This window comes from Sylvia atricapilla, chromosome 4 (genome assembly GCF_009819655.1).
Source record: "Sylvia atricapilla isolate bSylAtr1 chromosome 4, bSylAtr1.pri, whole genome shotgun sequence".
NCBI classification, from domain to species: Eukaryota; Metazoa; Chordata; class Aves; order Passeriformes; family Sylviidae; genus Sylvia; species Sylvia atricapilla.
The window spans coordinates 43,392,807-43,405,311 of NC_089143.1; the positions used below are offsets into that span (position 1 = coordinate 43,392,807).

General features: G+C 43.1%; 2 protein-coding genes across 2 annotated transcripts in view; both read right to left on the reverse strand.

Moving 5' to 3' along the window:
* Window positions 1-962: 962 nt before the first annotated feature.
* Window positions 963-4,393, reverse strand: LRAT (lecithin retinol acyltransferase). Its single transcript, XM_066317676.1, has 2 exons — window positions 3,797-4,393; window positions 963-3,312 (listed from the first exon to the last, which is right to left on the reverse strand). Exons 1-2 carry the CDS (start codon window positions 4,337-4,339, stop codon window positions 3,160-3,162), a joined length of 696 nt encoding a protein of 231 aa, XP_066173773.1. The 5' UTR covers window positions 4,340-4,393; the 3' UTR covers window positions 963-3,159.
* A 3,969-nt stretch (window positions 4,394-8,362) lies between these two features.
* Window positions 8,363-12,505, reverse strand: part of LOC136360017 (uncharacterized) — a 58,722-nt gene continuing 54,579 nt past the window's right edge. Inside the window, exons 23-24 of the mRNA XM_066316901.1 lie at window positions 11,144-11,234; window positions 8,363-10,237 (exon numbers count right to left, since the gene is read on the reverse strand). Of these exons, the coding sequence (XP_066172998.1) occupies window positions 10,163-10,237; window positions 11,144-11,234 (166 nt within the window). The 3' untranslated portion in view covers window positions 8,363-10,162. The remainder of the gene's footprint in view (window positions 10,238-11,143; window positions 11,235-12,505) is intronic.

Genomic DNA, 12,505 nt, shown 5'->3' on the forward strand with positions numbered 1-12,505 from the left:
TGGCAGAATGAGTAATCATTTATGTTCCAAGCTAAAATAAATACAAACAGAAAACCAGAAAGCACACTGTTCTAATGTCTTCATTTAGTAACTTACCTTTTTTGTTCATTTCTTTTAAACAAGCGTTTTCTAAAAGCATTTTGAACCTTACTCATTTTATTTTTGTTTTCCTTGGAAAGCCTGAAGTGAAACATCTATCCTTTAAACTTGATGTCTTCACTACTTGCCTTTTCCAGTGGCATGGGGTGATGGTTATACTCCTTCATGATGTATTCTGGTTTAACCACACAGCTTTTCAAAACAGCCCCCACTAAAATGAGCTGTGGCTCTGGATTTACACTCCCCATCACCATCACTTACAGTTATCGATGAACAATTTCACTTCTAAGCACACACATTTCCGCAACAGCTGAATTGCTCCACAGTTTTCTGTTTTTCTTATTACAACTAGCTCCTTCATTTCAGTGGCATCACAGCTGAGCTCAAGTCTGAAATGCAATGCTCCAGCTAGTGCTTATTTTTACTCAAGTAATTACAGAAAAAAAAGTTGACACTGACATTTACCAAAATATTGCAGAGTCCAAACACCACCCGCTGAGCCGAACATGAAAATTCATGCCTGCTACTCTTGTTTTTCTCCTCAGAGTATGACTGATTTGACTCATGTCTGACTTTAACAAAATCTCCAGATCTTTGCTAGACCTATAGCTGGTAAGAAAAATGCCTAAATATGCAGCTGAATTTCTGCTCCTATGCTCACATAATTACAATAATGTCTTTGATGAAAGGATACAGCAAGACATTCTAGACCATTTCATAGCATTTTGTAAGTTTAAAACTTCAAAAGAAAATTCTCTACTAATATATCTGAAAGCCTGCAAGGAACTGCTTTCATTTCTTTTGTAGACACCTATGAAAATCCCAGTGTCGTCAATCTGGGTGCTTTTTGTTCAGCAGTGTTAGCAGTACATGTGCACTGGTCCTTTGATACTGAAGCTGGAGCATGAACATTTCTCTGCCTTCCAAGAGTCCCATGTGTGATTCAGTTACTGGTCATGGCCCCGTTGTTTATTGTATATGTGGATTGTAAGAATTACTGGAATTCTTATAAATCCCAATTAAATAAAGGGTAAAAGAAAAGCCCACCTGTAAGACACCATGTAACTGCATGTTAATGGCCTGTTCAGTGCCCTACTGGGATATCTTAGAGTAATGCTACAGCATTATACTCAATTTCAAGAGGTCAGTAGACATTTTTAAATGAATAAAATCTATTTATATAACTACAGTTATGACTACAGCTCATGTCTCATTCACAGCAAGTAAAAAAACCACATTGGAGTTTATGTAAATATTATTAATGCATACACTACAAAAAAGTAACTCATGTTAATTAAAAAACACCTTAATTTCGACAGTTTACCAGAAACAGTTACACGAAGCATTGCAATCTTTCAAAGCAGAATAGAATTTGTTTACAAGGATCCAGCAGTAATTAATATCCAGCTGCTCAGAGCTGGGCTGCTGATTGAACATGTAGTGAAAGCTGGGCTGAAATCCCCTCTTATTTGATGGCAGTAGGAGTCATGCTGCTCTTTCTTATGAGCTGGAATTTCCCCTCAGTCTTTCCATTCTTTGTCGGCTATGATGGAGCAGCCGGAAGATGACAATTACAGAGTAGCCAAGTAGACTCTCAGTTCTAAAAATCCAACTTTTAAGGTCTAGGGGAAGGAGGAGAAGGTTTATAGCACAGTTAAAAGGAGTCTTTCTAAAAATGGGCAAGTGGCCATTTCAGCAACAGAACTGATGGCAAGACACTGCACACCATTAACAGAAGTAAATCTGAGATTGAGTTCTTGGTGAAGGCACCATCATATTGGCCTTTAACTAGAAAGGAAGGCAAGCACAGCATGTGAACAAGTAAGCACATGCATGCACACAAGCATTCCAGGAGCTGAACAATTTCTCTGCATACATAAAAGACCTTGCTAAGAAAAAAAATAGCAAAGGTTTTTAGCATTTAAATAATTGCCTACATGAACTTGATTTTAAATCCAACTTTATACATTCTTGATAAACTGAAAGGCCTCAGCATTGAGGATAAAACATTTCTAGCACCAGCTACTGGCTGAAAGTGAATACTTACAAGAGATGAGTATAGGAAGACATGTTGTCTTTCACTGAGAAAGTGTTTTAAGGCAATATCCAAAATCACAATATAGCCATCACAGAACCTGCTCCAATGATCCCTGATACTTTACAGCACCTACACAGGTTCCGCTGCTGAGGAATGGTAGGAAGTAAATTTGTGTCTGTCCTCCTCCTCCCTGCCATGTGCCCTGGAATGCTAGAAATGTTCCAACATTTGTACATCACTAGCTGACAGAATGCAAGCAAATTTCTTCCTATTGCTCCTAAGTCCCTCTGTAGCCATTTATATTAGCCATATTAGCCACTATCACTGGCAAGGAAATTGGTGAGGAACTGCCATCTTTCCTTACCACTAACCCAATTAAAAAGTTGTCCAATAAGGTAGCAAGTGTTTACACAATTAATACAGAAGACAGATTTCTGAACATTTCCCAAAAAGGAAACGACTTTAACTGGTCTGGCAAGATGTGCTCCTGCAGCACCCAGCTCAGGGTTGGCTTTCCTTTTTTTTCCTCTCAAAAAAGAGTAAATTTACTTGCATTTCCACCAAGGAGTATTTTAGGAATCAAGACAGTAATTTCTGAATATACATCATATCTGTAAAAGGGAGAGGTAAGCAGTTTGTTCTCCATTTCCATCACTTTGTGGAACTCCATCCATTTTTATTAATAGTTATGGCACCCAGGTATGCAGCTAAGAAACTGAAGAACATGAAAGATATTATTAGAATAAATTTTGGCTAAAGACAAGGAGCAGAACTGCATTGCAACCCTACTTTTTCCATGACTTAAAAGTGTGTTAAAATATACCAAGATTTTCAGGAAATCTGTTATTTGGCTTACACAGTAAGCTATGCCTTGTGCACTGTTTTCTAGACAAAGTTGCATTTTAAAATGGTGCACAAAGTTAAGAAACTTTACATGAGACCAGTGAGTAATGTGTGCTTTCATAAATACAGTAGTATACATCCTATGTACAGATGCTGGATGGAAACCTCCAGGAAAGCTCTTAGCCAGCCATCCAGAGAAAGAAAGAAATGAAGATGGTGGGGAGCGTGGTGGAGGGTGCCACACCTAGGCAGACTATTGACGCTAGTCCCACCAGCACCGATGCGAGCACGCTCCTCTGGTCCCGAATAATCATCTTCACAGTTTCACAGAACTGGAAAAAAACAAAAAAAAGAGAACAAGTGCAAAAGATGAGATTTAAAGAGGAAAGTTTTGGCTGCAGACCTGGCGATTCCCACTCTCTCGGAACAGAGCAGCGGTTGCTGCCCCAGCTCTTACACGGGCTCCCCGGAGGGAGGGGAAGAGGGAAGAGCTGAGCTGGCACCGCATCACCCCCAGCATCAGCCCCGCTACTGCCTGTGGCTCCGGCTAGAACCTGTAGCTTCACAGCATTTTAGAAGCGTATGAATTGTTCTACTAATTCAGCTTCGCTTTCCTCGTCGCTTGAAGCCAGCTGAGGCCAGGCTCGTCGCCGTCCCGAGCAGCTCCGCGCCGGCGGCACTGCCCGCTGCGGGCAGAGCGGCGTCAGCGGCGGGCGGTCCCGGCACCCCCGCCCGGGGCCCGCGGCGGCGGCCGGCCCAGCTCCGGGGAGCGGGGTCGCCGGGGGAAGGGCAGCGCCGTCGCTGGCCGGGCCGTACCTTGTCGGTCTGGAAGCTGACGGCGGCTCCGTATCGGCAGTAGGTGACGAAGTGCTCGCAGTTGTTCCAGAGCAGGCTGTAGGCCGTGGTGCCCACCAGCTTCTCCGCCCGGCGGGCCACCTCCTCGCTACCCAGCACCTGGTCCTCGAAGAGCCGGTCCATGTGGTTGACCAGGATGCTGCCGCCGTAGGCGAAGTCCTCCACCGTGTCCACCCGGATGCTGGCAGTCCTGGCGATGACGCCCAGGATGAGCCGCTTGTTGGTCACCACCTGCTGGATCTGCTGACGGTCGGCGGTGATGGAGGGCAGGATGTCGGGCATCAAATGGGCGACGCGGTTCTCGCCCAGGTAAATGCCGAAATGGATGAACAGGGTGCGGGGCACCTCCAGCAGGTCTCCTCGCTTGAAGCAGCTGGTGTCGTAGTAGCCGGGTGCAGGCGGTGGCGTCTCCCCGCCGGAGCCCGCGGCCAATGGCCGGATGTGGACGAGGAGCATCAGCTTCTCCAGCAGCAGCGACACTGCCTGTGGCACCGGGTTCTTCATGGTCGGCGGGGGAAACCCTCCGTGCCTCGGAGGAGCTCCTGGCCCCCGGCACCGCTTTTCTAGGCTCCCGGCGGGGCGGGGCGGGCACCCGGGCCGGCCCACCGGGTGAGGGGCGTGCGGGGAGCGCCCGCCCCGAGGACCGGCCGGGCTTTACTGGGGGCGCGGCGGGTACCCTCGGCTGGCCCGGCGTCCCTCGGTCCGGCCGCGGCGGCGGCGGCTCGGCCTCGGGATGGCGCGGTGCCCGCAGCCTGGAGCCACTCGCAGCTCCGCCCCGTCTACCGCCCGCGCTGCCCAGGTAGAAGTGCCCGGAAAAGTGTGGGTAAAGCCCTTCACCCGCCCCAGGGAGAGCAGCGAGGGGCTCCCGGGGCCACAGCCGCTTCGTGCACCTTCCCCCGCCGGTGGGACCCGAGGGGCTCCGGGTTCCCGCCCCAGCAGTCGCGGCGGAGAAGCGGGGATCGGATCGGATCGTGGGGGGGCCGGGCGGGCTGCCAGGGTGCTCGTACGACGGCGGGATAGGCGAGGGAGCGTCCGTCCTCCCTCAAAGAAAACAGGTCTCCGAGGGAAAGCGGGAAGTTACATTTATAAATTAATTCGCCCCAAAGGTCCGCCAGCTAAGAAAGAGTGGGAAACGGCCGACCAGCATTCCCGTGCGTTCAGTTTCATGCTAATCCATTATGCAAATGGTTAAATCCTGGCAACGGAGCCCACAAAAGAGCAGCCCTGTCAGGTCAACAATGCCGCCGCGATGGCGGGCTCGGAAGTTTCAGTAACCAAGCAGGCTCCCACCCCCTCGGGGATGGCGGGATGATGGATGGGACAGACATTCATCTTACCTGGAAGATGACAGAGCGCGGAGAGTGGCAGGGGAGGTGGCCGTGGCTGCAGCCTTTCACCGAGTCCCCGCCGCCGCTCCCCAGCCCGCTGCCACGGATCTTTGTTCGTGCCGCAGCCGCTCCGCCTGGAGCGGAGAGCTTTCGCCTCTGACAAACGCGGAACGGGCGGAGGAAGGGGGAAGGAGGAAGGGATATGCGGGTAAGAATGCTGGAAAGGTTTGGTGGAGAATCTTTTTTTAAACTCGGGCGAACACTGCAACCTCATAATGCCAAATACGAAACGGGGAAGCGGGAAGAGGAGGCTGGTGTGTGTAACAGCTTGGCAGCTCTCCACATACAAACCACGTTGAAACAGTAGGTTATTTTTCTCTCCTCAGTCACTTAAAACTCTGTGGAAGCCGAATGAGATCTCTAGACCACCCCAGAGCTGCAGAATCCCTTTGGTCACGCTAGCAAAAAAGAGAAAATGTTCACTATCCCTTTTCTTTCCGTTAGCAAAGAACTCTGGTATGATTTGGAAGCCGAAGGGGATGCAAAGGACCAAGCAGGTAAGAGCCTTCTACCATCACAGATCTTGAACCCAGGTTCAGGATCTTGTAAACCTGAAAGCTTATTGATGAACCAAAAGCAAGTTTTCCCACTTCCTCAATAAAGAAAATATTTCAAGGGAGGGGGTTTCCTCACTACTTGTCAACCAAAAACAATGACTGGTACCCTTCCATTTCCTCCTTGTTGGAGCGGAGAGGAGCTTCCTGGGAAGCTGAGACTATCCTCACCTTGCTTCATCTGCAAAGAAAGAGGCCCCCATAACCTCTTGTTCACTTGCTGGTTATGGGCCAGAGCCCCAGCACTACTAAGAGTGATCAGGCCTTTGGGATTTTCTCTAGAGTCTCAGCCAAATTTTTATGCAACAGAGGCTTACCCCTCTCAAGCCTCCTATTTCACATCACTTGCAATAGAGAAAATACCTTTTAGATGTAGCTTATGATGCTGATACAGGAACCCTGTGGATTAGCCACCAGTCACAAATAATTATATAATTAAACCAGTGTATTTTCAAATCCAGACGTTAAAAACACGTTTGCAAGGTTTGAAGCTTTTTCTCTTAGTAAATAAAAAAAAAAAGGGGGGGGGGGGTCGGGGAGAGAAAGGAGGAGGAACTTCTGATTTTTAGCTTGTGCATTTTTTTAATGGTTGAGGGAAAAAAATTAAAACACCTCATCCTCAAAAAGGGTCTCATCCATTTGGTGACGGTCACAGCAGCTGGTCCAGAGCTGGAGCCACACAAGGTTGTCCAAGACTCCATAGAAGTTCTGGCACAGAAAGGTTCCTGTCTCCCTCCTGTGTGGATAAATTCCTGCCATCTCAAGATTCCCCCTCTCCCCTTCCCTAAAGCTGTCTAGGGAGTGTCTGAATGGTCTTTGCAGAAATAGGTGGTAGAGATGCTTCAGTCCTACAGTTCAGGTTTTTCTTCCTTGTCCAAAGGAAGGCAGAGGAATTCAGCTGAACTCCCTGGCAGACACAGATACTTCCCAATGGGATCTTTCACGTGGACACACCCTTTGTTTGCTTTCTTCATGCCAGTTAGCTTTAATCCCAAAATCAGCAGGGTCCATTTCAAGTAAATCCAGAAAGAAAACCAGGATGAAACTGAAGAAGAGGAATTGCCATGAGAAGGAGACTCAAAGTCTTCCTGCATGGGAGGGTTTCAAAGTAGTAAGGTGAAAGGTGTGACATTTCTGCAGTGTCATTTCCTCATACCTGGGGCACTGAAGAGCTTCCTCCCTCCCTCTCCCCCAACCACTCACTCAGTCACAACCCCAGAAACCCTAGTGAACAAGCCCAAAAAGCATTACAGAGCAGACGGGTCTGTGGAATCCACCCAGGTAATGCTTCACCACTACCTTGCAACAGTTGTGAGCATTACTGTGTCCAAAGCACTTAATACAACATATCCTGAATGAAAACCCATTCAAATTCTTGAAAAGCAACATGCAACCCAACATTTTCTGCTTTCAAATCCAAGGGACTGCAGTTCTATTACTGTCAAACCTCCCCAGTGCAATGTAAGGTATACTTACCATAATTTTTCATCTGAAAGGAGGAAGAAAACATGTACTTTAGTGGAAAAAAATCACCACTGGAGAAGGCAAAACTGAAAGCATACACTGTGCATCAAACACTGGCACATCCTCTTGGGCGATTTTTGTATAATAGCTTTTGTACTTTTAGTACACAAATTTAAGTGGGAAAATCAGTTTGGAATATTAAATTGGACTGTTAACTGTTGTGGAATAATTTAATGATAAAAATCCATGCTTTGAGAGTTAGGCTGAGATGCAGTAAGAAAGCTGTGAGAGGTAAGAATGCAGCCTTTGTTTAGTAGTACAGATGAGCCAAAGTACAAAACCTTAAGTAAGAGGTGTAAGCCAGTTTCCATTACACTGAAACGCCTGTATTAGAAGGAACCTTATTTTATGCACTAGACATTACTATTTCCATCCTGCTCTCACAGCTAACACAGTAGGGAAAAGGCAGGAAAGGCAGGGAATTGGAAGGGTATGTTCTTGCCTATATGAGGAACAGACCTGGTTTAATAAGCAGGCAAAATGAATTTTTTAACTGACTGAAGTTAAACCAATGCTGATTGAATACATGCTCACTTTTGTGTATAATTTATATTTTACCAAACCACTCTCAATTACTCAAGCTTTACTTTCAGATCATTTGGGACTGCTGAAGCAGTTTCATGAATTCAAAACACATTAAGGCATTCAAGGAGGGTAACATCTTTGGACAGAGATTTTTGGAAGGTGTAATTTGCAAGGAAATGGTCTGAAAAGCAATTCCATTTGGTTTAAGCTGGTGTGCTGAAGGAAATAATGGACAGAAAACACATTTGTGAAGGATGGTTTCATAGCATCCAGAAGGGCTACTCCAGAGATAAAAAATAACTTCCTTGTATTCTCATGTCCAATTCATTTGAACACTGTACCATTCCTTTCAGCAAATTACAGCTTCCATTACAGAGCTGTAAGTGACCAGCTCTCCAGCAAACAGTATCATTTACTTGTCTGGTTTTTGTACTGAACAAAGACTAGGGACAGAACAGAAAAATCTGAACAAAGAACCTCTGAACTAAGTATCACTCTCTTCCAGTAGAAGAAACCACATAAATGACTAAAACAAATTTATATTTTATAAATGTTCACTTTTATTCAGAAATTGCATACACATTTCCAGAGTAACTTAAGCAGCATATTGAGTGAACTGCAAATATTTACTGTAGCCTTTTTATCCTTGTAGGATTGCTACTGATGTCTATCCCTTCTTCTTTACTTCCTCTCGACAAGCTTCCAAATTATTAAGGAGAGTTTTCTAACAAACAATGACTGTAAACATAATAAAACCTTCATGCCATTTTTCCTTTGAAGTTATTAACTTGGCTATTTTTCTGCAATGAAGTAATGACTCATTTTTTACAACCCGATGATCATGCTGTACATATGGATAGTACATATGACTTGCTCAGGCAATAATTGTTTAGATGGATAAAGCATTCGTTTATGATACCTTCAATTCAAATAAACGAAACCACAGAAAAGGTGGGAACAATCCATAGCATGGTCCTTATGGTCCTTATTAGCAGGCAAGAGGCTAGGAAGTCAGTAACCGTGATAGACAGCACTGGAAATTTAGGAACTAACAGATAGGTTTGGTGACAATTAAAAAACTACTTATTTCCATAATTTTGTCTGGTATTAGTAATGCCTCATGTTGTCAGTACTAAACAATTAATACAATCACCCCAAAATAAACAAAAAAGATTAATTTCTGAATATAAAGTGCCTGAACATGTGGACTAATATTTTTATGGTTTCTGCAGAGAAAACAGTTATCAGAATTTCCACCTTGCTATTGTCCCAGGAAGTGTGATACAGATTTTTAAGTCTTTTCTTAATGAGCTAAAGATGTTCAGAAGTATCCCAATTTCAACATGCTAATTATATTGTGCAGGAAGGGAGATGGAGAGGTGGTAACTGGGAGTCAGAAGAAAGACAGAGTACACTGCATTCAACATGGTTTTCCTTCACAGCAGAAGACACCCTTTTGTGGGAAGGGCAGTGCAAATGACACTCAAATAAACAACCCAGGCATGACTCTGCTGCACAAATCAAGGATTTAATAGCCCTGGGTACAAAACCACCCAGCCCTGCTTCATCCCTGCAAGGACTGCACCACCACAAGAAGGAGTGAGCAGACAGATTCCCCTTTCCCCATCTTCAAATTTATTACCACACTAAGATCTGCAATCTACTACTACTCAGTGCTTTCAACTGAAGCATTAATTAGTAAAAGATATTGGAAAATGTAATAACAAAGTCTGTTATTAACCAGACAAAGTGCTGGAAGTTTGGTGGATCACCACCAAAGGTCAGCATTTATGACCAGTCACTGTATAACAGTACCAATTATGACTTTTCTTTATTGCCCAGCAGAGAAAACTGTTCCCTGGGACCAGACAGTGCTGACTTCCCAGCAGTGCAGAGCAGGTTACCCAGCCTCACTCACTGCACAGGACAGACACAGCTGACAGGACAGCAGTCCAGTCTATTTTCAAATAAAGGATGAGAGAAGGAAAAGAGAGATGGACCAAATAGGAGGTAATTTCCATCTTCAAACAAAGATTATCTTGTCTCATAGTTAAATGTTACATTGCAATTTGATTATTTCTATTTTGTGGGAAATAAATTGATTCTTCACTGTATTATCTAGACAGGAAACGTTACCAGGCACAGACAAAGCTATTAGTTTGGAATTACTCAAAAAAACTGTAAATATGTGCCATACAGGTAATCCTCTGGGAAATAACTGTCAATTTTCTAGTCTTTAACCGTAAAAAAAAAATAATCTCATTCAAGAAGCCAGTTCTTGTTTATAACATATTTTTATACCACTTAGTGTTAAAAGCACATATATTAAACACCTGTTATTCTATCAGTGATTTTAAATCAGGAACATTTTTAATCTGGAAATCCAACAGCATCTGTCCAAGTGCTTTACCCTGTAAGAAAAAAAATCCAACATTTTATTTTACTATCTAAATATACAATCTTTTTAAAATAAGTTTTTAAAATGGTTTCATATGTGTGGTTTTTTTTTGTATAATTGGTGTGAGAATTCAGTCTAAGTTTCTTGAGTTTTCAAGCATTCAAATCTGAATAGATTGAATGGTTTCCTCCATTTATGTGGTACCTAGTGCTAAAATCAATTTATTTGGAGTTCAATGCTATCTATTCATACATAGCATTACCTTACTTTGTGAGCAGTATTTTGACTATGCTGAGATTATTTGCACATGAGCATTTCTGAGCCTATGAGAACAGCTATGTGACCCCACAGCATTGCTCAGGACTTCATCAGGTTTAGATGTTTTAAACATTTAATACTCAGATTGTACACTAGCAAAAAAGTTTCTTACTTTCAGATTCACATCACATCATCAACACAAAAGACCTTATATCCATCTGTTTCTCATGTTTATATTATTTATCAGTATTTTAACTATAAAAGGCATAGGCTAAATAAGGAATTGTCCTACAGTGCACGGTTCCTGTACTTGGAAACAATCAGAATTGTCCACTAAGTCTGCATTTTTCAAAATGTGACAGCCTTTCTGATAAACTAATTTTGCAGGTACATAAAAAAAACTGGTAGTCTTCAAATCAGTTACGCTCTTTATGACATGCTATCTTATTAGTACACATCTTTTTCACCAAATATTCTAAATCCAATTTCTACTTTCCCATGTTCGTTTTCAAACCTTACAAAATTAAACAGACAATATCTACTAACAGGAAATTAAAACGAACTAGAGTCAAACCCCGAACCTCATAGTTCCAGCCCAAAAGCTGGTTATAAAGAGACCCATAAAAGATTACTACATTAAAATTATTGCCTTGATACATGCCTGTGGGTCACTTCTTAGGGATGCTATACCACCACCACCAAGGGAATTCTTCAGAACAAAATTCAATCCATAGATTCCTGGCAACTCATATCTGTAAAATAAAATCTGCACATTATTTCTCAAGGGATTTTGGAAGAAACACCTGTAGAGAACATAACATCAAGCAAAAACCAACATGCAAAATTTTCATGCTTTTGATCACATCCCACTGCTGAGTCAAGTCTAAAAGCTAACAAGATTAAGACACGGCCTTACCCACCTTCATGTTCCTTCCTCCAAATAAACAGCCCTTAATAGTTTTAAAGTTGGACCATCAAGTCATCATTCTCCTCTATTCAAAACTCTTTCATTTCTATTAAGATTGTTTCTAGAGTTCTTTCTTTCTATGAGTTTAAGTACATATTTGTAAGCCAGAGGTTCAAGATCCAGTATGAACTCGAACAACACGATGGGCAAAATAAAGCATTTTTATTAGCTCTTAGTTCTGGTACTGAAAAGTACAATCACTTAATTCCTGGAACCCACTTTTGCTAACAAATGCTGCCAGCTAATTGGAAAGACACCCTTCTCCATTACTGAGAAACATCTATGAGTCACTACATCAACTCTTCTGACGAACAGATAACTTTCAAATCAGAGCTTTCCTGGAGCCGTGTACTTTGTTCAGATAAAATTTTATTTTAGTGTGACAGACCTATGTTTCTGTTCCATCACCACTGTAAGCATTTTTCCATTCTTGCTTTTGACTGGTGCAGTTCCAATTTGGAAACTTCTGTAGCAGTTTGGCAAATCGCTCTGTGGTTTCCTATTATTTCAAACTCCTTAAATAGTACATTTCCACTTGCCTCTCCTTGCAGTTTTTCAGTGTTTCTTCTATTGTTGGTTTTCTTTGGTTTTGCTTTCCTCCAATATTTTCTTCATCTAAGTACCTGATACCTTTGCTTTAATTCCATAGGAAAGGATTTAAATCAGAACATCATCAAGCCATGAGGAATTAATGGACAAAGATGACATCCAATTCCCACTCTATCTCCAGATGTTTGACTGCTGCAATTTAAATCCTGCTTCCTCCAACGTCACTTATTTTTCTTTTTTAGTCACCTACTAATCTTCATCTGTTTGGGACAAATTCTTTAAACCTTTCCCCTAATACAGGTGGAATTTCTTGCAGTGCTCTTTCAGCTTCTATTGAGCCCTGTGAAAACCATGGCTGTTGCTGGTGCTCACAGCCCTGTCTGCCCTTTTATCTTTGGCATATGACCCAAACCTCTTGTGGAAGGAGATGACTCTGCTGAGCAGTCTGGGAGTCACTGCAGTTCTTGTTCTAGAAAGCAAGTAGTCATGGAGTGTCCGTGTCTGTCT

What these genes read in the sequence shown, in the direction of transcription:
- LRAT (XM_066317676.1), bottom strand. Translation starts at nt 4,339, where the DNA reads ATGAAGAACCCGGTGCCACAGGCAGTGTCGCTGCTGCTGGAGAAGCTG. An exon ending in TCAGCTTCCAGACCGACAAG is followed by an intron (nt 3,313 to 3,796) that starts GTACGGCCCGGC and finishes GTTTTTTTCCAG; the next exon opens with TTCTGTGAAACTGTGAAGAT.